The following is a 24532-nucleotide window of genomic DNA, read 5'->3' on the forward strand; positions in this document are numbered from 1 at the left end:
AGAAAATGACCAGAGCCTGCTGGGACTTGAACCAGCAGTAAGATTTTCACGACACAGTGCTGTCCGCTTCTCCGTAAGAAGTTAGAAGGTAAGGAAGCCAGAAATCCCGTGGAGAGGCAAATGTACGGGATGTGGCAACGACCACTCCATTCCTACAGGGTTTCATTTGTTCTAGTTACTTTTCCTGTAGAAATGATGAAAATTGAATATACTTTGCGCAAGTTGCTTTAAAAAAAGGAGTCTTCACAAGTGTAGGTTTTCATTCCTAGAAGAGGAAAACAGAGTTACTTAAGGGCTATAAAATGGTTTTTTCTTCTTTACTATGTTTTGTTTTTAACTTTTAGGGAAATATTAAATTAATGCTCGCTCGCTTAGCAAATGTTAATATCGGGAGAAAAATCTAAAAAGTAACATAGTTGTTCTGTAATAAAATGTTCTTTATTATTCTTCCCTTAATTTAAAAACAAAAGAATTATGTCTATATTGCCTAGGCTTTATAACAAGGTTTTTGATTTTTGAAAATATGAATCATATTTCCCAAGGTTTTTAAAAAGTAGATCTATTTCAATTAGTTATAACAAAATTTGCACCATCAGAGACGATATCGTTACTGTTCAGGGTAAGTACATGGAACTGCTGCTTTATATCTGCGTCTTCTATACTTGTTATTTAAGTCCTTTGAATTGCAGTCAGTTTGCGAAATCATTTCTTCAGTAACACAATGTTTGTTTCCTAAACATAGAATTTTACTTAAAATCCATGAGGATTTAGTCTTGAAAATCAACATTCAGTCGGGGAACAGAAACTTTATGCTCTGCAACCACTAGGTTGTCGCTCAGTGTGGGTATGTGGAACAGACAGGAAGAGACTCCGATTAGCTTGTCATTTAATGGTCAAGAACTTCATTTATAAAGACTATACTTTCAGGGATCATTTCTATAGTTTGTTACCAGAGAAATTTCTCTGGACATCTAGGGCACACAAAAAAAAGAAGAAAAGGAACTTCATTCTTATGTTCAGGTCAACAGTCTTTTATATACATACACTTTCCCTTGGTAGAGTTCAGTGATTGACAAGTATTAGGACTATATGACGCTAAATAACTAAAGAACAGGCCGGGCACAGTGGCTCATGCCTGTAATCCCAGCACTTTGGGAGACAGAGACGGGTGGATCACCTGAGGAAAGGAGTTCAAGACCAGCCTGGTCGACATGGTGAAACCCCGTCTCTACTAAAAATACAAAAATTAGCTGGGTGTGGCGGTGTGCGCCTGTAATCCCAGCTACTTGGGAAGCTAAGGTAGAAGAATCACTGGAACCCCAGAGGTGGAGGCTACAGTGAGCTGAGATCGCGCCACTGCACTCCAGCCTGGGTGATAAGAGTGAGACTCCATTTCAAAAAAAAAAACAAAAACAATAAAAACTAAAGAACAGAGTTCATGGGTCTCGCCAAAGCTTAGACTATTAATCTACCTTATAGTTTGAGTTCACTGTTAAATAGCTCTACATAACATCATTATGTCTCGTTTTTATAAGAGTACCAATAAATGAAATGTTATACATGTGAACATGTTTCACTTCATATCCTACTAACAAGTAGCTTTCATCTGCAAAATTATTCATTTTTTTCCTCAGGGTAGAACATTTCAAATTTTCTTTCTTTTTTTCTTTGTAAACCTTCTTTAATCAATTATAGTTAGAAATTAGAGCAGTATTTCTCATGAGGGAAGAAATGCCACTTGAACAAACTTTTATTTATTCATTCATTTATTTATTCATTCATTCATTTATTTATTTATTTTTTTGAGACAAGGTCTCACTCTGTCACCCAGGCTGGCGTGCAGTGACACAATCTTGGCTCACTGCAGCCTCAACCTCCTGGGCTCAGGTGATCCTCCCACCTCAGCCTCCCAAAGTAGCTGGGACTACAGGCGTGCACCACCATGCCCAGCTAGTGTTTTGTACTTCTTATATAAACGGGGTTTCTCCATGTTTCCCAGGCTGGTCTTGAACTCCTAGACTTCAGTGATCCATCTGTCTTGGCCTCCCAAAGTGTTGGGATTACAGGCTGCTAGCGCCTAATGGCTAGAGACCAGGGATGCTGCCAAACAGTCTACAACATGCAAAAAGCTCCCCACAGCAAAGAATTATCTGGTCCAAAATGTCAATAGTGCCAAAGTTAAGAAACCCTGTTTCAGATGAATCAGATATAAGCATATTAGTTGACAATATTTGAAGACATATAGTGCACACAGGATTTATTGCAGAGACCAAACCTAATCCTTACGGTGATTTGGATTTTCAAATATATTTTTTTCTGGCCGGGTGCGGTGGCTCACGCCTATAATCCCAACACTTTGGGAGTCCGAGGTGGGTAGATCACTTGAGGTCAGGAGTTCAAGACCAGGCTGGTCAACAGAGTGAAACCCCATCTCTACTAAAAATACAAAAATCAGCTGTGCATGGTGGCACATGCCTGTAATCCCAGCTACTGGGAAGGCCGAGGCAGGATTGTTGCTTGAACCCATGAGGCAGAGGTTGCAGTGAGCCGAGATCACGCCATTGCACTCCAGCCTGGGTGAAGAAGTAAGACTCCGTCTCAAAAAAAAAAAAAAAAAAAAAAAAAAAAATATATATATATATATATATATATAAAACATATATATATTTTTCTAGGTAAATTCAATGTGATGTTCCCCTCTTGCAGCTTCAACCACACATTAGCTAATTTATAAAGGCATTTCTATGGAAACAACTCCAAGCCAGTATCCTCCCGCCCTAGCAGGAAAAGGTCCTAGCCATTGGTTACAGATGACAACTGTCTCTGCTAAGGCCTTCACAACCTGGATCTTGCAATGAGAAAGCAAGCCCAAACCCAAGGGTGAAAGCAGTGATCACATGCTTCTAATTCCCGATGGCCAAGTTTTAAGTAAAATCACTTATGGTTCCTACGTTTTGTTTTTTACTAATATGTTGTTACTTGCAAAAATGTCAGTGAAACAGGTTTTTCTGGCAGAGGAGCATTGGTTTTTTTTTTTTTAAGTCTCTTTAATGGCCAATACTAATATAACTTATTTTTTAGCCCTAGAGAACAATCTCCTGGTCCAAGGTGCTTGAGTGGGCCGATCCAGCTATATCAAGAACCTTTGAGAACAAAATTCTCAAGCACTTCTGAGGGGAGTCGAATAGGTGAAAACCTTGGCTGGCCCGACCTTATCATGGAACCTGACGACTTTGATTCTGAAGACAAAGAGATATTAAGCTGGGATATTAATGATGTGAAACTGCCACAGGTATGTACTTGCTATAAAAATCTGCCTTCAACATTGGGCTGTGAAGTCTTGACTATTAACATGCGGAGACCTGGAAGGAAATTGGTGAGGGTTCCAGCTGGGTAAATTCCTCTCCCCTAGAGCTTTAGCTAGACAGCCGACTGAGGGATTTTAAGGAGAGACGGCAAGACCTATGATTTGAGTGGGTCTTTACTTACCAGACTCCCACACTTAGAGACTGATGCAAAGAAATTCCTACTTCCCTTCTCTTTCAAAGTTGGCGTAACTCAGGTTGCACTCACTCTGGCTAGACGGTATGATAAAATCCATGATGATTTATTTGGCCATAAATTGACTGTTATGCACAAGTCCTCATACAACCTTATTTGCTGTAGTGATAGTTTTAACTCAGATTCATATCTAACTGGAATGTGCTGGAATCCAGATGATATTGTTCTCTTGTGGAATACAGCATGCTCTTCTTCCTTTTTCTTTTTCCTCTTCTTTCTTTCTTCCCTTTCCTTTGCCTTGCCTTGCCTTCCTGCCTTCTTCCTTTTCTTTCTTTTTCTTTCTTTTTCTTTCTTTCTTTCTTTCCTTTTTCTTTCTTTCTTTCTTCTTTTCTTTTCTTTCTTCTTCCTCCACTTTTTTTTTTTTTTTGAAGCAGGGTCTGGCTCTGTCAACTAGGTTGGAGTGCAGTAGGGCTATCTCAGCTCACTACAGCCTCAGCCTCCCGAGTTCAAGTGATTCTCTCACCTCAACCTCCCAAGTAGCTGGGACCATAGGCACACGCCAACACGCCCAGCTAATTTTTGTATTTTTTGTAGAGATGGGGTTTTGCCATGTTGCCCAGGCTGGTCTTGAACTCCTGGGCTCAAGTGATCCCCCTGCCTACCTGGGACCACAGGCACACCCAGCTAATTTTTGTATTTGTGTGTGTGTGTGTAGAGTCAGGGCTTCACTATGTTGCCCAGGCTGGTCCTGAACTCCCGGGCTCAAGCAATCCACTCGCTTCTGCCTCCCAAAGTGCTGGGATTACAGGCATAAACAGCCTGGCCTCTTCTCCTCCTATTTTGGAAATACCATACATACACTGACATAGTGACTTCATTTCACATTTTCTTTGGCAATTGACTTTTTTTTTTTTTTTTTTTTTTTTAAGATGGGGTTTGCCTGGTCTCCTGGGCCGGAGTGCAGTGATACCATCGTAGCTCACTGCAGTTTCAATTTCCTGGGCTCAAATGATCCTCCTGCCTCAGCCTCCTTAGAAGCTGAGACCACACGTATGTGCCACCACTCCTGGCTAATTGAAAAAAAAAAATGTTTTTTGAGAGGAGGGTCTCACAATGTTGCCCAGGTTGGTCTCAAACTACTGGCCTCGAACAACCCTTCCATCTCAGCTTCTCAAGTAGCTGGAATTATAGGCACACATTGGTTGCTGAATACTGATTTTCGACATGTATCACTGTTTACTTCCTTGACTTCCTTTGTTAACATTTAAGATGCTTTCACTAGAAGTTGTTTGAAAAGGTGACTAGAAGGCTAGGACTGGACACCACCAGTACCAAGTCATGAAAAAGTCAATCCAGTCTGCCCGATTCTGGGTAATAAGGAATTTGAGTTATCAGAAGCAGGGGAGAGGGAATAGAGATTCCTCTCTCTTTGTAACTGTTCCAGAATTTCTAACGAAGACTTCCTTTTGTTTCTCTTTATGCTTTTTGTTAACTTCCAACCCCACCCCCTCTACCCCTCCCACCACCCCCGACCCCACATCTATATCCTCTCTTGGTAGATATTGGGACAGAGCTGGAGAACAGAAAGTGTGCCCCACTTTCCATCCATTTACAAATGGTTCTAGAAACCACGGTTGAATCATGCAAATATCGATTTTAGGGATTTGTGTTTGTTGGTGCTCTTAATTAGTATTACAGTTATTGTCACTGTTGTGGGGAAACTTTAAAGTAAACTTTAATTACTCTTGGCTCCAGGACCCATATTTTCATCTATTTCTAACTTCATGATTGCAACACCCAAATAGAAGTTGGACAGACACGAAATCAAGAGTTGAAGTAAACAGATACGTAGAAGACTTTACAATGTCACATTCTAGAGCAAGAGTTTTAGTGAGTTTGAGAACCCCATGAAATGGTGGGTGACACTGTGTCTTAACAGGCATTTTTTTCTGGGACGAGATTCTTCATCAGACCCATAAACAAGAGATGAAGACCTCTTTCCTATAGGGAAACTTGAGTCTCATAAAAGTTCATGTTCCAACATGAATTTCCAAAAATGAAAGTGTTTGCAGCTATCCAGGACATTAAACTGAGAAATTTATAACAAAAAATGCACATTTGGTTTTAGAAATGTATTTATAGTTCATTAAAAAGTACTAAGATTGCTCATGGAAATAGCTGTCTTCCAATTTGTGAAATATGTCAGGGAAATGATTTAAAATGCAAATATTCCTTAGTATTTTCTGAGTAGAGAGAATACCATCCTCGTCTGGGTTTATGCTAGCTTTGTCATCAGATCAAGAAACACTTGAGCTCTTGGAAAGATTTCCAGACATTAGATTTTATATTGTGTGAGCATATCCAGAGACAGAGGGGTGTACTATGAAAAGTACAGGACTTGGAGACAAATGCCCTAGATTTGAATTCTAGTTCCATCTCCTTTTTTTTTTTTTTTTTGTAAAGCTTTGAGTTGTTTACCTTTTCTGAAACTTCCTTTCCTCTCTGAAAATGAGGGGGTTGCGCCAAATGGTCTGGTATGTACCTATTAGTTCTAATAGTCTAGAATTCTAGAAATGTCAGCCTTGTGCCTAGCACAGTGCCTGACATGTATGAAACAACCAATGTTGAATATAGAATTCATTAATGAATGGCTCCATTGTTTAGAATCTGTGTGAGCCTGGAGAAATTGATTTTCTTAAGTCTTAGTTACCTCCTGTAGAATGAAAATAGTAATTCTCCACATATCCTGCCTCAGTCTCTAAGATGTTTAGAATAGTGCTCCCTAAATATATTCTGTAGAGTACAAGTTATATGAAATTTTAATAGGTACTGTGAAGAAAGAAAAAGAGCAATATGAAGTTCAACAAGGTTAAACAGATTTCTTGACTGCAGGCTTGGAGTCTTTTTCACCATCCTGTGCATTGGTGTTCTCCAAAGGAGGCTGTATTAGGCAGTATTAACCCAACTTATTTTTGACCATGAAACTTTTTTCCTGAAGCCCTTCAGGGGTTGATGTTCCCCAGACTACCTTTTTGGCATTTAACAAATGTGGTTTAAAGGATCAAATGCAATGGCTTGTTATGATTATAAATTTCTCTAATTTCACTCTCTGTCCCATCGATCTAGATCATTTATAGTTTATATTTCATAATTTTATATTCTTGCCAGAATTATTAGTTATACAACACGTAGGAAAATTCCTTTTCTGTTTATCCTTTCACATGCTTCAAGTTTCAAGTTTCTTTCTCTCTCTTTCCTTCCTTCCTTCCATCTTTCTTTTTCTTTTGTTTTTTTCTTTTTTTTTTTTCAGGGTCTCACTCTCATTACCCAAGCTGTAGTGCAGTGGCACAATCATAGCTCACCACAGCCTTGAATTCCTGGGCTTAGGTGATTCTCTCAACCCAGCCTCTAGAATAGTGGGGACTATAGGCGTGCACCACCACACCCAGCAAATTATTTGTCTTTTTGGTAGAGATGGGGTTTTGCCATGTTGCCCAGGCTGGTCTCGAACCCCACGACTCAAGAGTTCTGCCCACCTCAGCCTCCCAAAATACTAGGATTACAGGCATGAACCATTGCACCCGGGCTTCAAGTTTCTTCCTTTTTTTTTTTTTTTTGAGACAGAGTCTCGCTCTGTCGCCCAGGCTGGAGTGCAGTGGCACTATCTCGGCTCACTGCAAGCTCCACCTCCTGGGTTCACACCATTCTCCTGCCTCAGCCTCCTGAGTAGCTGGGACTACTTGCACCCGCCACCGTGCCCGGCTAATTTTTTGTATTTTTAGTAGAGACAGGTTTCACCGTGTTAGCTAGGATGGTCTCGATCTTCTGACCTCGTAATCCACCCGCCTCGGCCTCCCAAAGTGCTGGGATTACAGGCGTGAGCCACCACGCCCGGCCCTTCAAATTTCAAAATGATTACCCAAATACCAGTTGCATCTTCTGGTCTGAGAAACTCCATGTGTCTTTAAATAGTTCAGATACATCAAGGTTTATGGGTTAATTTTGACAACAGTGAGCAGTGATGTCCTCACTAAGGTATCAGACATTTTTGAGAAACTGAAATGCGGGAGACACTGCAGTAGGCTCAGGGATACTGGGGCCATTAAGCTACGTTAACTTCCATGGAAATGCTCATGATCTTCTGGGCTAGTGGAACAAGATTACTGCTTAAATAGAGAATCAATGCCATGTAGAAAAATGCTAGAGGAGTTTGAAAGAAGGAGTGTGTAATTCAACATGACTCTGGCATGGGGAGAAAGGCCAGAAGAGTTTGTGTAAGGTTAGAGAAAAAAAAATTAGATCAATCATCTATTATTTATGTCATTAACTATAGCAACAGTCTGAATTGAGGAAACATGCTGGTCTGGACAACAGGAAAGAAACATAATGTAATGAGTTGCATTACACTCTGCTTGATACTACACAAGCCATTTCCATATAACCATCCTGGCAAGGGTGTTGACTTTCAACGTCCTCGTTGGGAATCAGGGTCTGAAGACTCAAATGTTCACACTTTAGAGAGTTGTGCACAAGTGTTCAGCATGAAGATTTTGGGGGCTACTGGTGGTTTGGAAGCAGGCCATCCTAAGAGGATTCTGTTGCTTTACAGGTAGTAGAAAGCCATTAGTCTTGCTGGGCTGGGAAGTGTCAAGATCAGATCCTAGGACTTAGAAAGGCCTCAATTCTTCCACCTCCACTTGTCCTCAGTAAATCTTTCCTCTCTTGTATTTGTTTCCTGTATGTTGCCACCTTTATGTTGTGTATGTCTTTACAAATCCTCATTTCAGTTTTTTCTGGCCATTTCTCTATTTTGATTCCATTTCTCTTCAATATAACCTGTGGGAAGCCAACCCAGAACTGTGGGCACTTGACTCAAATCTTTTTTTTTTTTTTTTTGGAGACAAGAGTCTCTGTTGCCTGGGCTGGAGTGTGCAGTAGTGTGATCTTAGCTCACTGCAACCTCTCTGCCTCCCAGGTTCAAGCGATTCTCATGCCTCAGCCTACCATGTAGCTGGGGCTACAGGCGCGCATCACCATGCCTGGCTAATTTTTATGTATATGTATTGTTTTAGTAGAGATGGGGTTTTACCATGTTGGCCAGACTGGTCTCGAGCTCCTGGCCTCAAGTGATCTGCCTGCCTCAGCCTCCCAAAGTGCTGGGATTACAGGCATGAGCCACTGTGCCCGGCCAACTTAAACCATTATTGATAAAAGTGTCTTTATTTCAAGCCAATGTAAGGGAAGCACCAATTGTGCTTTCCCTTCCTATTCCCCTTAAATTACATTTGTACCTAGAAAGGTCAAATCTAATTGCTTTAAGGTTTGCTTGATCCAAGCAGCAAATGTCTGGTGTTGATTTAGTCTTGATTTAAAATGTGGATTACATGGTCCTGGAGAGTGTCACACTCTCGTTAGTACTGATCGTAATACTTGAGAGAACTTTGAATCTCTAAGAATTATTTTCTTCTGGTTGAAAATTGGGAAGAAATTCCGTTCCTTTTTCTCTTAAATAGTAGCCATTTCACTAGCGAGAGGAGAGCACCCACTCTGTTTCAAATACCAGCCAGCTTCTCTCAGTTCAGGTTGTGCCAATAGCACCACAGCCAGTAAACACCCTGGATCATTTTGTTCCTACACACTGAGCAGTTTGCAAATTAAACCCACGGCCAAAGCCACCCCAAGCCATTAACTCACAAAATTACAAGGTTTAAGTACTTTTTTTTTTTTTTTTTTTTTTTTGTAGAGAGAACATTCTCTAGTATAGAATAGTAAAGTCAACTGCAAAGGGGCCACAGTTCTGATTAGTTCATTCCTGGACTATGATTTTAGCCAGCCAAACTTCCTTTGTCTCTGCAAAAGATAAGCCCCAAATTGTGAGCAAACATGAATATTTGAGCTCTCTCTGTGAATCCATGTGGCCACATGTAATCAGAACAAGCCAGTTGTAGTACTCAGATGTGTCTTGGTGCTAGGGAGCTAACAGGTAAACCAGACTGTGGATTTCTTGTCAATTATTATCTCCCTGTATGAGCAGGTCATGTCATTGTTCTGATGGGGATTCCCGTGACTTTGCCCCCTTTGCCAGACATTCTCCTTGACCTCAAGGGTCATTTGAACTTCCCTGAGAGCTCTACCTATGTGGGCTCCCATGACCACTGGGGCGTCTGCTATTTGGACCAGAATTCTTCTGCCACTCTGTGCTTCCGGTGTGATGCAGATAGGAGCATTATTGCATCTGCTGATACCCTGCAGCAGGTCCCTTGCTTAGCTGGGTGGAGGGAAAAGGGAAGCAAAAAGAGAACAGACAAGGTTTGAAAGCTGGGGTAACTTGGCCTAACTTAGTGTTTTCAGAGTAAATAAGGAACTTTGTCCTGCGTCTTATTTTATTTATTTATTTATTTTTTTAGACGGAGTCTCGCTCTGTCGCCCAGGCTGGAGTGCAGTGGTGCGATCCCAGCTCACTGCAACCTCTGCCTCTCAGGTTCAAGCGATTCTCCTGCCTCAGCCTCCCAAGTAGCTGGGACTACAGGCATGTGCCACCACACCTGGCTAATTTTTTGTATTTTTAGTAGAGATGGGGTTTCACTGTGTTATCCAGGATGCTCTTGATCTCCTGACCTCGTGATCTGCCCACCTCAGCTTCCCAAAGTGCTGGGATTACAAGCCTGAGCCACTGCGCCTGTCCTGTCTTGAGTCTTGATCTCTTGACTAAGAAATACCAGGATTAATCTAAAGAGTAATCAGTAATTCCTTTTTTTTTTTTTTTTTTGAGACTGGGGTCTTACTATCTTGCCTAGGCTGGTCTTGAACTCCTGAACTCAAGCAACCTTCTGCCTTAGCCTACTGGGTAGCTGGGATTACAGACATTCCCCACCATGCCTGCCCTAAGGAGTAATTCTTGAACAAACACAAAAGCATGTTGTTGAATTCAATTTTTTTCCTTGGTAACACTCAGAGTTTTATTTCCAGTTGGCCCAGAAGAGGTAAGTTCCTGAAAAGTTGTATGTAAACCAAAACATTGGTTGAAGGTTTTTTTTTCTGTTTTCCATAATATCTGATTTTTGTACCTCTATATAATTTGCTTTAAAGTATGTTTGTTTGATATTCCTGTTCTGTTTGGAAACATTTATTTATAAGTAATGAATAAGCTATTTATATAATTAATGAAAACCTGGAAGATACTTTATGCAAGAGCAGACTATATTCCAAAAGAAAATCAATTTCATAATATGATCATATGATAATGTAGATATTTTTGATACTTTATTTCAGAACTTGTATTTTAATTTATTAGTTTTATATAACAATACATACTTAATTTCTTCAGATACCCTCTTAAAACTTCAAGTAGTTGAATAAATTAGAATGAGGTGAGGATGAAGGGTGTTCTAGAAGTGCATAGAGCTACAAAGATTTTGATTGAGTTAGAGGATTAAATCCGTTAGTGAAAAATTATACCCAGAAGTCATAGAAATATCAGTTAACCCCCCAATGATGTTACCCAGGAGATTATAAAATACAAATTAGCTAGGTCTACATGTTGGAAACCTCAGAAATACTCCCTTTCAATTATAAACTTCTTAACTAAGAGGAAAAACAAAGAGTTACTCATGAAAAGTTAGAAATTAAAACAAACAAAGGATCTAAAAAGAAGAAAGTATTTTGTGAGGATTCGCTAAACATGATGAAGGAATGATTATTGTTTCTTATTAAATTTTACTTCTCTGAGGTCTTGGTTTAACAGGTTTCAGAAATCACAATCATCCATCTGACACTTGGGTTCCTCTGCATTATTGAGATCTGGGTTTTCTCTTAATTTCAGTGTAAAAAGCCATCAAAGACCCCACTAAACATCCAGGTCAAAGACTAGGCATGAATAAATGGCCCAGAGACTAGCTTGATTTGAGTATATTTACTCCTAGTAATGTTCTCAGTCCATACATTGTCCATATTATTACCGCTTTTTTTTTTTTTTTTTTTTTTGAGACAAAACACTCTGTCACCCAAGCTGGAGTGCAGTGGCATGATCTCGGCTCACTGCAATCTCTGCCTCCCAGGTTCAAGCGATTCTTTTGCCTCAGCCTCCTGAGTAACTGGGATAACAGGCGTGTGCCACCATGCCTGACTAATTTTGGTATTTTTGATAGAGATGGGGTTTTGCCATGTTGGCCAGTCTGGTCTTGAACTCCTGGCTTCAAGTGATCCACCCACCTTGGCCTCCCAAAGTGCTGGGATTACAGGGGTGAGCCACTGCACCTGGCTATTACTGCATTATTAATAGAACTGGAAAACTAAGGTACCAGTGAAGGGACTGTCAGAAAAAAGCTTAAAGGATGGTAAAGATCATTTCTTCCTCTACAGGCAAGGAGTCTTTGCTTTAATCAGAACATCTGAGATGTTCTCACAAATATATTCCACTCCTTCTGGTTCATGGGATCTATGGCTCTGACCAGCCTAAAGTGGCCACTCACCTTTAAAGCATGAAAATCTCAGCTTTCCTCTAAGTCCACCTTGCCCTCATCTCTGCTATCCTGACAACTGTGTTTTATATTGGAATAATTCAAGTGCACCAGTAGTTTTTTACAGTCCAATAATAGAGGAAAGTACACTCAAATTTTGTTTTGTTTTGTTTTTTTAGTAGAGACGTGGTCTCACTGTGTTGCCCAGGCTGGTCTTGAACTCCTGGGCTCAAGCAATCCTCCAGCCTTGGCCTCCTAAAGTGCTGGGATTACAGGTGTGAGCCACTATTCCTGGCCAAAAGTAGACATTTTAATGTTTTAACCTACATTATTATTGCAAAAGATAAAATACTCTATTATGCTTTCTATGGCATTTCTCTGACAGAAAACAAGACAGCCTTGTTTGCAGCTTTGGGTCAGAAGAAGGCAGGAAGGAAGGGAAGGGAAGGTGGGTGGAGAGAGCAGGAGGCATGCTGCCTTTGGAGCTTCTCTCACCCCGGCGTTGAGTCTCAGCAAGCCCAAAATTACCAGAGAATTGGGGAGAAGAGGGGACAGTCTGGAAAAAGCAAATGGTCCAACCAGCATCCTGGCCTGGCCATCCGGGAATCTCTGCTGCAGCTGCCTGATGGACCACAGGGAACTTCTCCAGATGCCACCCTCCTATTATTTATACCCTTCCCCCTTCCCAAACCGCAGTAGTTACAACACAGCACACAAAGGGCCAGCCACTGTCATGCCCTGAGAAGGAAGGTTGTGGAACAAGAGGTGCATCAATTAAGCTTTTATTTTATAGGAACTTGGACTCTTTTTTTTTTTTTTTTAATTGAGACAGAGTTTCACTCTTGTTGCCCAGGCTGGAGTGCAGTGGCATGATCTTGGCTCACTGCAACCTCCACCTCCCAGGTTCAAGAGATTCTCCTGTCTCGGCCTCCCAAGAAGCAAGGATTACCAGCACCCGCCACGACACCTGGCTAATTTTTTGTATTTTTAATAGAGACGGGGTTTTGCCATGTTGGGCAGGCTGGTCTCGAACTCCTGACCTCAGGTGATCCACCTGCCTCAGCCTCCCAAAGTGCTGGGATTACAGGTGTGAGCCACCGCGCCCAGCTGGGACTTGGACTCTTATCTTGCATTTGGCTTGGCAAGATTTAAAGCATGAAGTGACCTCTACTGGGTCTTCTCTCTCCCAAAAGCCAGTGACTCTTAAAACCACATTGACTGGCTGAGGGCAGTTCCAGATCTGGTAGAATAACAGTTAACATTGAGGTGGAACCTGCTGCGGTGAGGCACTATTTTAAGTGCATTGTGTATGTTAATCCAGTAAGTCCTCAAAACCTCCCTGTGGGGTACTCCTGTTACCCCATTTTACAGAGCAGGAAACAGAGGCACTGAGAAGAAAAGAACTTCCTTAAGACTCATATCCAGAAAGACAGTGTACCTCCAGAGTCCAAGCTTGCAGCCAGGAATCGCAGACTCTTTGTGAAGAGTCAGATAGTAAATATTGTAGTCTTTGTGGGCCATACAGTCTCTGCTGTGGTGGTGTAAAAACATCCATAGACAGCACTTAAGCTAATGAACATAGATGTGTTCCTATAAAACTTTATTTACAAAAACAGGCAATGGGCAGGATTTGGCCCATGGGCCCTAGTTTGCACACTGCAGCTCTTAACCACTAAACAGTACTACCCTGTATGTACCTAAAACCTCTCATTTATATTTCCTCAGACCACCTCAGGCCCCATGACATTCCATTCAACAAGTATCGTTATATGGAATCTATAGTTTACAACACATCTGCTCTTCACAGCACTTTTGTGAGGCAGTTTTAATCGATGTTTCAGTTTTAGAGAAGAGCAAAACAGGCTTTAAAGACAAAGTTACTTGCCCAGAGTCTCAAGTTACACAGTTCTTTGGCACGTTCTAAATTTGAATTCTAACTCAATAAATGCCCATCAATCCTGACACTGACATTTACTTTTTTCTTCTAAAATTTGTCTTTTTTTTTTTATATTGTGGGCTGTGCTTTCTGGTTGGGAAAGCAAAGAAGAGGCACCCTAGTCTCTTCTTCTGGACCTTCTAGAATCTTCTATTTTGACCTTCTAGAACCTTCTAGATGAAACATGTTCTTACACCATGCTAAGTCTCTGAAAGCCGTAGGGCATGGGCACAGCCTAAGTTTGAGTGCTGACACTACTTGCTGATTCTCATTCTAAGAACAAGGAAGGGTCTGTCAAATGCAGCATCTGTGCACCAATGTAGGGCCTGGGAATATGAGCCACAGCATCAGTGACTAACAATTATTTAGAGCTTACAGCATGCTAGGTGCCGTGAGAAGTATTTAATATATATAATCATATTTTATCTTCAGAACAACTCTTCAGGTAGGCGAGTCTCATTATCCCTATATTACAGATGAAGAAACAGAGGCATACAGAGCAGAATAATGTATGCTATAAGGACTGAGTGTCCGGTGTCCCTGGCCTTTCTTTAATTATTATTTTATTTTGGTCGAAAACACAACTTAAAATTTACCATCTTAACCATGTTTAAGTGCATAGTACAGTCGTGGTAACTATATGTACACTGTTGTGCAAAGGAGCTCTAGAACCTTTTCATCTTGCAAATGGCAACTTTGTCCGTTGAATGACAACCCTCCTTGTCTGTGATGTTTTAAAGGAGAGTTTAGTCAAATGTTCATACACGGGGCATAGCGCCAATCCTGGGCAATAACAGAGACGCTTTCAGTCAAAACAAGCTCTTTCTTACTCCCTTGTCATGTTTGAGGCACGTGAATGTAGGGTTAAAGATAAAGCAAGAAAATCTCTGGGGAAGAAAGTGGCTCTTTGATCTCTCTGAACCAGGGCTTTTCATCTCTCCCACTGCTTATCTCTGGTGACATTGCATAAACCTGTGTGACTCCCAGTAAGGTAACCACAGCGTGGTATGAGACATTATCTCACTATCCCGCCACAATGTTTTCCACAGTTTGAGTTTTTTTTTTTTTGAGACGGAGTCTTGCTCTGTCCCCCAGGCTGGAGTGCAGTGGCGCGATCTCGGCTCACTGCAAGCTCCGCCTCCCGGGTTCATGCCACTTTCCTGCCTCAGCCTCCCGAGTAGCTGGAACTACAGGCGCCCGCCAACACGCCCAGCTAATTTTTTGTATTTTTAGTAGAGACGGGGTTTCACCGTGTTAGCCAGGATGGTCTCAATCTCCTGACCTCGTGATCCGCCCGCCTCGGCCTCCCAAAGTGCTGGGATTACAGGCTTGAGCCACCACGCCCAGCCTATTTTGAGTTTTTAGAGAAGGGGTCTTGCTATGTTGCCCAGGCTGGTCTTGAACCCCTGGCCTCAAGCCATCCTTCCACCTCAGCCTCCTGACTTGCTAGGAGTGCAGGCACACCCCACCACACCGGGCCCTGTTTTCCATAGTTATTGTGTAGGAGCATAGTATTACTTAACCCTCAAAAATTCCTACTGAGAAATGGTCATTACTTGTGTCACTGAGGGCTAGGGAAGTGTCAATCAGATGGAACTCACAGGGGCTATCATTTATTTTGGTCCAGTGGCTGAATGCCTGACAGACACAGCACTCAGTTGCCACTGTTGTGCTGGGCTCGCTGATCCCACTGTCAGAATTAAATGTAGGGAGGCTTTTGCCAAAAGTCTCTTGCCCAGCTCCTGAATGCCAAAACTTCCTTCCCATCTACTCACTCCACAGCGGGTGACAGCTGTGTTTTCTAGCTTAAACTATAGTTGTATCTTTTGTGTTTCTATCAGAACGTGAAAAAAACCGACTGGTTCCAGGAGTGGCCAGATTCCTATGCCAAACACATCTACAGCTCGGAGGACAAGAATGCACAGCGGCACCTGAGCAGCTGGGCCATGCGCAATACCAACAACCACAACTCCCGCATCCTCAAGAAGTCCTGCCTGGGTGTGGTGGTGTGCGGCCGCGACTGCCTCGCAGAGGAGGGGCGCAAGATCTACCTGAGACCTGCCATCTGTGACAAGGCCCGGCAGAAGCAGCAGAGTGAGTAGAGCTTAGTGGCACCAGCAAAAAAGCTGGCATCCCTCAGATGCCCTGCCAGATGGGTCACTGTGTCCCAGCACTGCCCAAGGGCAAAACCGTCACCCTGGAGTGTAGTGGCAGCCAAGGCTGTTCTGACATGGAGCATATGGAGGGGAAGCAACCAGACCCCTTGTGCTCCAGCAAGGACCCCACATATCTGCCATACCCAGAGCACCCACCATCAAAAATGCCTCCTTGGCATTTTTGCCAAGGCACTGGACTGAAGGCTCCTGTTAAAGGGAAGATGGCAGGTGTGGTGGCTCACACCTGTAATCTCAGCACTTTGGGAGGCCAAGATGAGAGGATAAATTGAGCCCAGGTGTTCCAGACCAGCCGGGGCAACATAAGGAGACGCCAACCCCTACAAAAAAAATTTAAAAATTAGTCGGGTGTAGTTGCACATGCCTGTGGTCACAGCTACTCCAGAGGCTGAGGCAGGAGGATTGCTTGAGCCTGGAAAGTCAAGGCTGCAGTGAGCCATAATGGAGCCACTGCACTCCAGGCCGAGCAACAGAGTGAGATTCTGTCTCCAAAAAAGAGGAAAAATGGCCGGGCACGGTGGCTCACGCCTACAATCCCAGCACTTTGGGAGGCCGAGGTAGGCAGATCACCTGAGGTCAGAAGTTCGAGACCAGCCTGCCCAACATGGTGAAAACCCATCTCTACTAAAACACACACACACACACACACACATTTGCCTGGCATGGTGGCATGCGCCTGTAATCCCAGCTACTCAGGAGGCTGAGGCAGGAGAATCACTGGAACCCAGAAGGCGGAGGTTGCAGTGGGCCAAGGTTGTGCCACTGCACTCCAGCCTGGGTGACAGACTCCATCCAAAAATAAAAGGAAAAATGTATCGCTTAAGGGGTTAATGTTAATTCATCAATGACCCATGTAAAATTTAGAAGAAAGTAGTTTATTGGACTTGCCACTGGGCCTCTTGTGGGTCCCTAAGTGATCTCAGTGTGTGCGTTAATGTGGAGTGGCAGCTGTGAAAGGTTAGACTCAATTCCATTCATTTAGGTTCACACCATAATCATGTGCTGAGATATTTGTTCATTTTCTAAAACACATTCACATGATTATGAAATAGATACATTCAGCGTGCCCTGTACCTTGCCCACTTCAAACCTCAAGTTACTTTATATTTTTCCCAGTAGTTTGTTTTCAAAATTTGCGCTTAGGTCAGGACCTGGTATCAGTCATTTACACCTGTGAAAATGTAGTAGCTGCATTCACTCTCCCATGTAGCTTGGCCCCTTGACCCTTAGTTCTAATTGTGAGGTGAAATAACTTCTCTTTTTTATTTTTGAGACAGAGTCTCACTCTGTCACCCAGGCTGGAGTGCATTGGCGCCACCTTGGCTCACTGCAACCCCCACCTCCCAGGTTCAAGCGATTCTCCTGCCTCAGCCTCCTGAGTAGCTGGGACTACAGGTGTGCACCACCACACCCAGCTAATTTTTGTATTTTTAGTAGAGATGGGATTTCACATATTGGCCAGGCTAGTCTCGAGCTTCCAGCCTCAAGTGGATCCGCCTGCCTTGGCCTCCCAAAGTGCTGGGATTATGGGTGTGAGCCACTGTGTCTGGTCAGAATTTCAAATATCACTAAATAAGTAGGGAGGGGTTTTCTGCTCAGAAGAGCTTTGCCCTGACCTGTGAAATATCCTACTTGGTAGGCAACCACTTCCCCTATCCATGTGTGAGACCCATCTGGGCCATTTTGGTGACCAGGCATCTGAGGGTCAGGGGTAATATCTAGTGGATTTCAGCCCATGAAACTCTGCCCAGATTTATCCTCTGCCATCCTTGAGTCAGGGCTAAAATCTTCAAGACTGCACAGGAGTCAACAACTGACATGGTTCAGCCAGGTGTGGTCATTTTCCTCTGCTCTTTTGTAGGGAAACGCTGTCCCAACTGTGACGGGCCTCTGAAGCTCATCCCTTGCCGAGGTCATGGGGGCTTCCCGGTCACCAACTTCTGGAGGCACGACGGACGCTTTATATTTTTCCAGGTTGGATTTTTGTGTTAGTTACGTGAGAGTTTCATTACTGAGGAGTTTCACCAGAGGCTAGAGATGCACCTGTGAGTGAGATCCTGCACCATCCCCGAGGGCTCACACTCTAAGAGAGCAAGTGTCTGTCCCCCGCCTTCTAATAGATGTTTGAAGTGCTGGGGAGCTCTAGAAGGGGAGCTGGCTGTCTCTGCTTCCACTCCTCAGGAGAAGCGGCAGCTGATCTAGTCACACTGAGGTTAGCACAGTGCTTCTAAGCATGCCGCACGCTGCACGCTGCTGGTAGCCTTTAGCAAATCTGAGTTTGAACACCAGCTCTGACTTTTTACTCGCTCTGTAAACCTGAGCAGGTGGCTTTCCTCTTCCACGTCCCAGTTTTCTGTAGAATGTATAAGAGTACTAATGGGGCAGTGGCACCAAAAGTGGTGAAGAATGGACCCTGACTCAGACTGCCTGGGTTTGAATTAGTGAGATGCTGGCAAACCAGCTCTCCAAAAAGAAAATGTCCTGATTTGTAGCATTTGCCATCTTCTGTAATGGAAATATTCTCACCGTGGCTGATTTCAAGCCAGCAGTCATTTTTAACAATCAGCCTACAAAATTCCTGAATGTTTAACTATTGACTCTCAGCTTTGGCCAGCTCCAGGTAGGGGAATCCTAGGTCCCTCACTTCTAGAGGAGGTTATCCAGCTGGCATAATCACTCCATGCCTCAGTTTCCTGTTCTGTAAACTGGGGGTGATAATAATGGTATGTACCTCAAGGGTTGTGCTGAAGACGAAATGAGATATAAGGCACACAGGGTGTTTATTTGTGTCTGGCACATACCACAGGAAGCATTTAATAAGGGTTACTTAGCACCGTGATTATGGCTTTGCTGGGTGGGTGAGAGGCAGGCAGGCGGGACCATGGTGGGCTTGGGAGCGCCTTCAGAGGTTCATCCAGTCTTGCTACCACAGGCAACTGCAACACCACCCCGGGGGCAGGACACACAGTAAATAAAAACTGATAACACCATGAAGCACAGTCTAGTTAGTGTTATCTCATTTCCTTTCTACTTCCTTGTCTCATTTCAGTCAAAGGGAGAGCATGATCATCCAAAACCAGAAACCAAGTTAGAAGCTGAGGCAAGAAGAGCCATGAAGAAAGTGAACACAGCACCTTCCTCCGTCTCACTGAGCCTGAAGGGGAGCACAGAGACCAGGGTAATCCTTCATTATGTGTGTTCAATACATGCAGTAGCTTGCCACGCCTGTGCTGGGGGCGGTAGATTTCCTGGGTCTCCTGCTGACACAGGAAAGCCAGAAATCATAGATTATCAGGCTTGTCTGCAAACAAGCATCTGCCAAAGAAATTAAATCTGAGGCTTTACTCTTACTTTCTACCATCTTTGTAGCATGCTCTGAACCATAAAGTCCGTGTAATTGGAGAATCATCTTCCCTACTACAATTACAAAGAGAAACTTGAATTAGCACTTAACTTATATTTGGCAAGAACCAAAAACAATTGAAACAACTCCACAAAATAGTAGCCTTATGCATTTCACCGCCTGCCCCCTCCCCGCCGTCCTGAATTTCCATACATCCCCAAACAGATTGTTTTCTTAGCACGCTCTACCAAGATGAAATAAGCAAGCAATTTCCGAAAATGATAGCTGTCCCAGGGTGGCAATAGTGGAGTGGAGGCTACACCCCATAGACAAACTGTGATGTGAAGTCCACTGCTTTATGGGCAGCAGATCATAGGTTTTTTTGCATTTGTCTGTTTAATATTGATAGTAGTTCCTATACTTTTTCTACTGTTCAAAGTTGCACATTTCTTTTTGGGAGAACAGAGATGGAGCTGGTCCATCTCTAGAGGCTGTAAATGTACTTTATTTAAAAAAATTATAATGTGGGTCTGTTGTAGGGAAATGCGAGCCCCCCAAACGCAAATGGCTATTTCCTCATCCTTTCTCCCAGCCGTGGGACAAGTCAAGGGGCATTTCGGTCTCTCATCCAATCTACCTGGTCACAGCCCTTCTTCCCTACCCCCTAAAAGTATCCCCTTAACAGCTAGTAGTTTTACCTAAACAAGAGCATAACTTAATTCTCAACCAGATCCTTTTTTTAATGATTAACTAAAGAACAATATACTTCCTCCATTTAGAAAAATAAATGAACGTACCACTCGTGTTCTAGAGGTCTGATTTATGGTTCAACAAAATTCCCATGAATTCAGAGAAAAATCTCTTGAGGAAAGGAAAAAGAAAAAAACAACAGCAACCATGGTCTCTCACACTCCAGCCAGCACTAAGAAATAGAAAAGTCAAGGGAGGAAATGTTGAGAGACAGAGGCCCCTGAGAGCTGTGCTGAGTATAATATAAACCTTTGAAGTTATACTTTGATATTCTGTAAATAGTTCCTTATAAGTTTCTCAAAAAGGCAATTAGAGGCCAGGCACTGTGGCTTATGCCTGTAATCCCAGCACTTTGGGAGGCCAAGGCGGGTGGGTCACTTGAGGTCAGGAGTTCGAGACCAGCCTGGCCAACATGGCAAAACCCCATCTCTACTGAAAATACAAAACTTAGCTGGGCATGGTGGCAGGCGCCTCTAATCCCAGCTATTGGGAGGCTGAGACATGAGAATTGCTTGAACCCGGGAGGTGGAGGTTGCAGTGAGCCAAGATCGTGCCACTGCGCTCCAGCCTGGCTGGGCAACAGAGTGAGACTCCATCTCAAAAAAAAAAAAAAAAAAGAATAAATAAAAAGCAATTAGGATATCAGATTTGTGTTTGAGTGTGAAACATCTTAAACACACTCATGTCTCTACAGAATGTACGGAAATTTGGCTCTTACTGGTTAGCAAGCTTTAACATGGAAACAGAGGCAGCCTTTGCTTTTTTCAAGTGTTTCGTGGTTGTGGTCAAGCTGCTGCATGCGTTTGTGCGTCAAGTATTAATGTGTAAGGAATGAGGAAAATCTGATGGAGCTCTTATTTGTACAGAGTAACTCACGGATGCCTATGGTAGTGGTTTTGATTTGCTTAACTTATTAACACGAGCATTTCACTTTCCTTTCCAGTCTCTTCCAGGTGAAACACAAAGTCAGGGGAGTTTACCTTTAACTTGGTCTTTCCAGGAAGGCGTCCAATTGCCTGGTAGTTACAGTGGACATTTAATCGCTAACACTCCTCAGCAGAACTCACTAAATGATTGCTTTTCCTTCTCCAAGAGTTATGGTCTGGGAGGAATCACAGATCTGACTGACCAGACTTCCACTGTGGACCCCACGAAGCTCTATGAAAAGCGCAAATTGTCCAGTAGCAGACCCTACAGTAGTGGAGACCTGCTTCCTCCTTCTGCCTCCGGAGTTTACTCTGATCATGGCGATCTACAAACGTGGAGTAAAAATGCTGCTTTGGGGAGAAATCATCTTAGTGACAACTGTTATTCCAATTATCCTTTTCCTCTGACCAGCTGGCCTTGCAGCTTCTCTCCTTCCCAAAACTCTTCAGAACCCTTTTACCAGCAGCTTCCATTGGAGCCACCCGCAGCCAAAACTGGCTGTCCGCCATTATGGCCAAATCCAGGGGGTAATCTTTATGAAGAGAAAGTACACGTGGATTTTAACAGCTATGTCCAGTCCCCTGCATACCATTCACCTCAGGAAGACCCCTTTCTCTTCACCTACGCCTCTCATCCTCATCAGCAATATTCACTGCCAAGCAAGAGCAGCAAATGGGATTTTGAGGAAGAAATGACATACTTGGGTTTGGATCACTGCAACAATGAGATGCTTCTGAACCTGTGTCCTTTGAGATGACCCAAATCTTTCACTATGTGCACCCCCGCCCCTCAAAAATGGGGAAGGGCTGAATTTCCTTAGGAAATAATTTTTAAAACATAACCACAGATAAATGAGAATCATGATAAGCAGTAGACAAGGCTTTTTTCTTTTTCTTTTTTTCTTTCTTTTTTTTTTTTTTTTTTTTTTTGAGACAGAGTCTTGCTCTTTTGCCCAGGTGGGAATGCAGTGGCGCCATCTCAGCTCACTGCAACCTCTGCCTCCCTGGTTCGAGTGATTCTCCTGCCTCAGCCTCCTGAGTAGCTGGGATTACAGGGGCCTGCCACTGCGCCTGGCTAATTTTTCTATTTTTAGTAGAGACAGGGTTTTGCCATGTTGGCCAGGCTACTCTCGAACTCCTGATCTCAAGTGATCTGCCCACCTCACCATCCCAAAGTGCTGGGATTACAGGCGTGAGCCATTGCGCTCGGCTGACAAGGCTTTTTTCTTCACATGAGTAATTTTTTTGGCTTCTTCTCCTCCACTCTAGTACTTCCACCCTTAGTAAGGAATGGAAACCTGTCCCGTCTGATATGTGAAATGCCCTCTGCTTTTTCCCCCACATTGTTTGGGGTTCCCAGCACCTCAGCCACATTGCATGTTGGGTTTTCATTGTCGTTGCTGCAAATGAAATGGAGCAGACATGTGAAATGCTCACCTATCGAGGACCTCATCTATGCCTTCTTAGGAACTGAGAATGAAGAAACAGAAACAGATGGTGGAAGAACTGCCTAAGGTGTGAAAAGCTGAAGATTCTACCACTGAAGTACTGAATATGTTGTCTAGTTGTGAGATTAGTGTGTAAAATACATGTTTTCTAGATGATTTCTAAGACTTGTGGTGACAAGGAACCTGACCTAACCCCATTTTTCATAAAGACAAAGAACAGCAATGTTAAATTGCCATATGAAGAGAAATACTAGTGATGTGCGTGGTCTCCTTGCCTCTCCTTTCCTTCCCTCTTCCTCACTGACTTCCCCTTGCACAGGGGCTTCTGTTTTGTCCCATTTATTATTTGTGGCACCTATATCAGTGTGGGGTTTGTAATAGGTGAGAAATATTTGCTTAGAGAAGCTCTTGTGCAATTAGCCTGGCGATGATTGGCCGGCCATGTTTGAATGCCAGTTTCTCTTCTTTGCCGAAGTACTTTATAATAAAAGTAAGCCTAGACATAAAATCTGGAGAGAACCATGCAATAAACAAGTATTTTTAAAATAAATGATTCCTTCTCCTTTATTAGAATAGTAACAGATGCACATGATACAAAATTCAAAAGTGAAAAAAAAAGAAGTCTCCTAGTTCTAGTCTCCTCTCTGCAACACCGACTAGTTTCTTGTCTATTATTCCAGGTATTAGAGATGTTCTCTGCATGTATATAATTATATGTAATGTGTAGGAAATACATTACGTAAAATACACACATATCTTTTATATATAAAATATATTTATATATATATATGAGAGAGAGATATGACATAAGTGGTATCATATCAGATTCATTTCTAATATGGTTTTTGTCGTTTTAGGAACCAATTTGAGCATTAAGTTCTTATAAGCATATAGGATCACAGCTGCTTCATTTTAATGGTGCATTATGCATTACATGACTATTATAATTAAATAGTCCCTATTGATAAACATTTAGATTTGTTCAAATCTTCTAAATTCGTTTGTCTAAATGACAAGACTATATATAAAACTTATATATTGGCCAGGCATGGTGGCTCACACGTGTAACCCCAGCACTTTGGAAGGCCAAGGCGGGTGGATCGCTTGAGCCCAGGAGTTCAAGACCAGCCTGGGCAACATAGCGGGACCCCATCTCTACAAAAAATTAAAAATTAGCTGGGTGTCATCATGCATACCTGTAGTCTCAGCTGCTTGGGAGGCAGGAGGATCACTTGAGTCAGGGAGGTCGATGCTTATCAAATCATTGAGCCATGATTGTGCCACTGCATTCCAGCCTGGATGACAGTCTCGATCAGTCAATCAACAAAAACCTTATATATTCAGTTTAGCAGAATTGTAAAGTGAATACTTGTGTAAACGCTATCTGGACCAAGAAATAGGATCTACTGGCACTGCAGAAGTTCCCCTCATTGTGGATTTCAATCCCATCCACAACCCTCTCCCTGTATCCCAAAGGTGATCACTAGACTGGCTCTTTACATTTTTACTACCTTTGTATGTATCCCTAAACTATAGTTTCATTTGGTCTTTTTGGGGAGCCTAACAAATAGAATCATATGGTATACTTTAAAGAATTAATTGAAGTATAATGTACATATAGAAGAGTGCACAGGTCATAGCATAGAGCTCAATTGTCATGAGAACACACCAGTCTAGCTATCATCTAGTTAGTGTACATTTTTTTATGATCTTGCCTTTTCTGCTCAACATCGTATCCATAAGAGGGTAGCTGTAATTTGTTATTTTCATTGCTGTAAGACATTTCTTTATTCTCACTCCAAATGAAATGAAAGAGCTAAATAAACAGTAACTGTCTGAAGGAAACTTTAGTTCCTGTTGGTCCAAAGCTTTCTGGGTATTGCAAACATTTTACCTCCACCAGACTAGGCATCCTGTTATTCCAAACCTTTTCTCACTTTCAAAAACTATAATCTTGGCCAGGCGTGATGGCTCATGCCTGTAATTCCAGCACCT

The 24532-nt window shown here is 42.7% G+C and overlaps 1 protein-coding gene and 1 pseudogene across 1 annotated transcript; both read left to right on the top strand.

The window, feature by feature from the left end:
- On the top strand, positions 1-23087 carry GCM1 (glial cells missing transcription factor 1). The gene is made up of 6 exons (XM_003254142.4): positions 1-88; positions 3082-3292; positions 15738-15990; positions 17932-18044; positions 19120-19248; positions 21107-23087. The coding sequence occupies exons 2-6, from the start codon at positions 3218-3220 to the stop codon at positions 21845-21847; spliced, it is 1311 nt and encodes a 436-aa protein (XP_003254190.1). The 5' UTR covers positions 1-88; positions 3082-3217; the 3' UTR covers positions 21848-23087.
- On the top strand, positions 912-1013 carry LOC115832726 (annotated as a pseudogene).
- Positions 23088-24532: the final 1445 nt, after the last annotated feature.

This window comes from Nomascus leucogenys, chromosome 22a (assembly GCF_006542625.1).
Source record: "Nomascus leucogenys isolate Asia chromosome 22a, Asia_NLE_v1, whole genome shotgun sequence".
NCBI classification, from domain to species: domain Eukaryota; kingdom Metazoa; phylum Chordata; class Mammalia; order Primates; family Hylobatidae; genus Nomascus; species Nomascus leucogenys.

What these genes read in the sequence shown, in the direction of transcription:
- GCM1 (XM_003254142.4), top strand. Translation starts at nt 3,218, where the DNA reads ATGGAACCTGACGACTTTGATTCTGAAGACAAAGAGATATTAAGCTGG. An exon ending in ATGATGTGAAACTGCCACAG is followed by an intron (nt 3,293 to 15,737) that starts GTATGTACTTGC and finishes TGTTTCTATCAG; the next exon opens with AACGTGAAAAAAACCGACTG. An exon ending in AGGGGAGCACAGAGACCAGG is followed by an intron (nt 19,249 to 21,106) that starts GTAATCCTTCAT and finishes TTTCCTTTCCAG; the next exon opens with TCTCTTCCAGGTGAAACACA.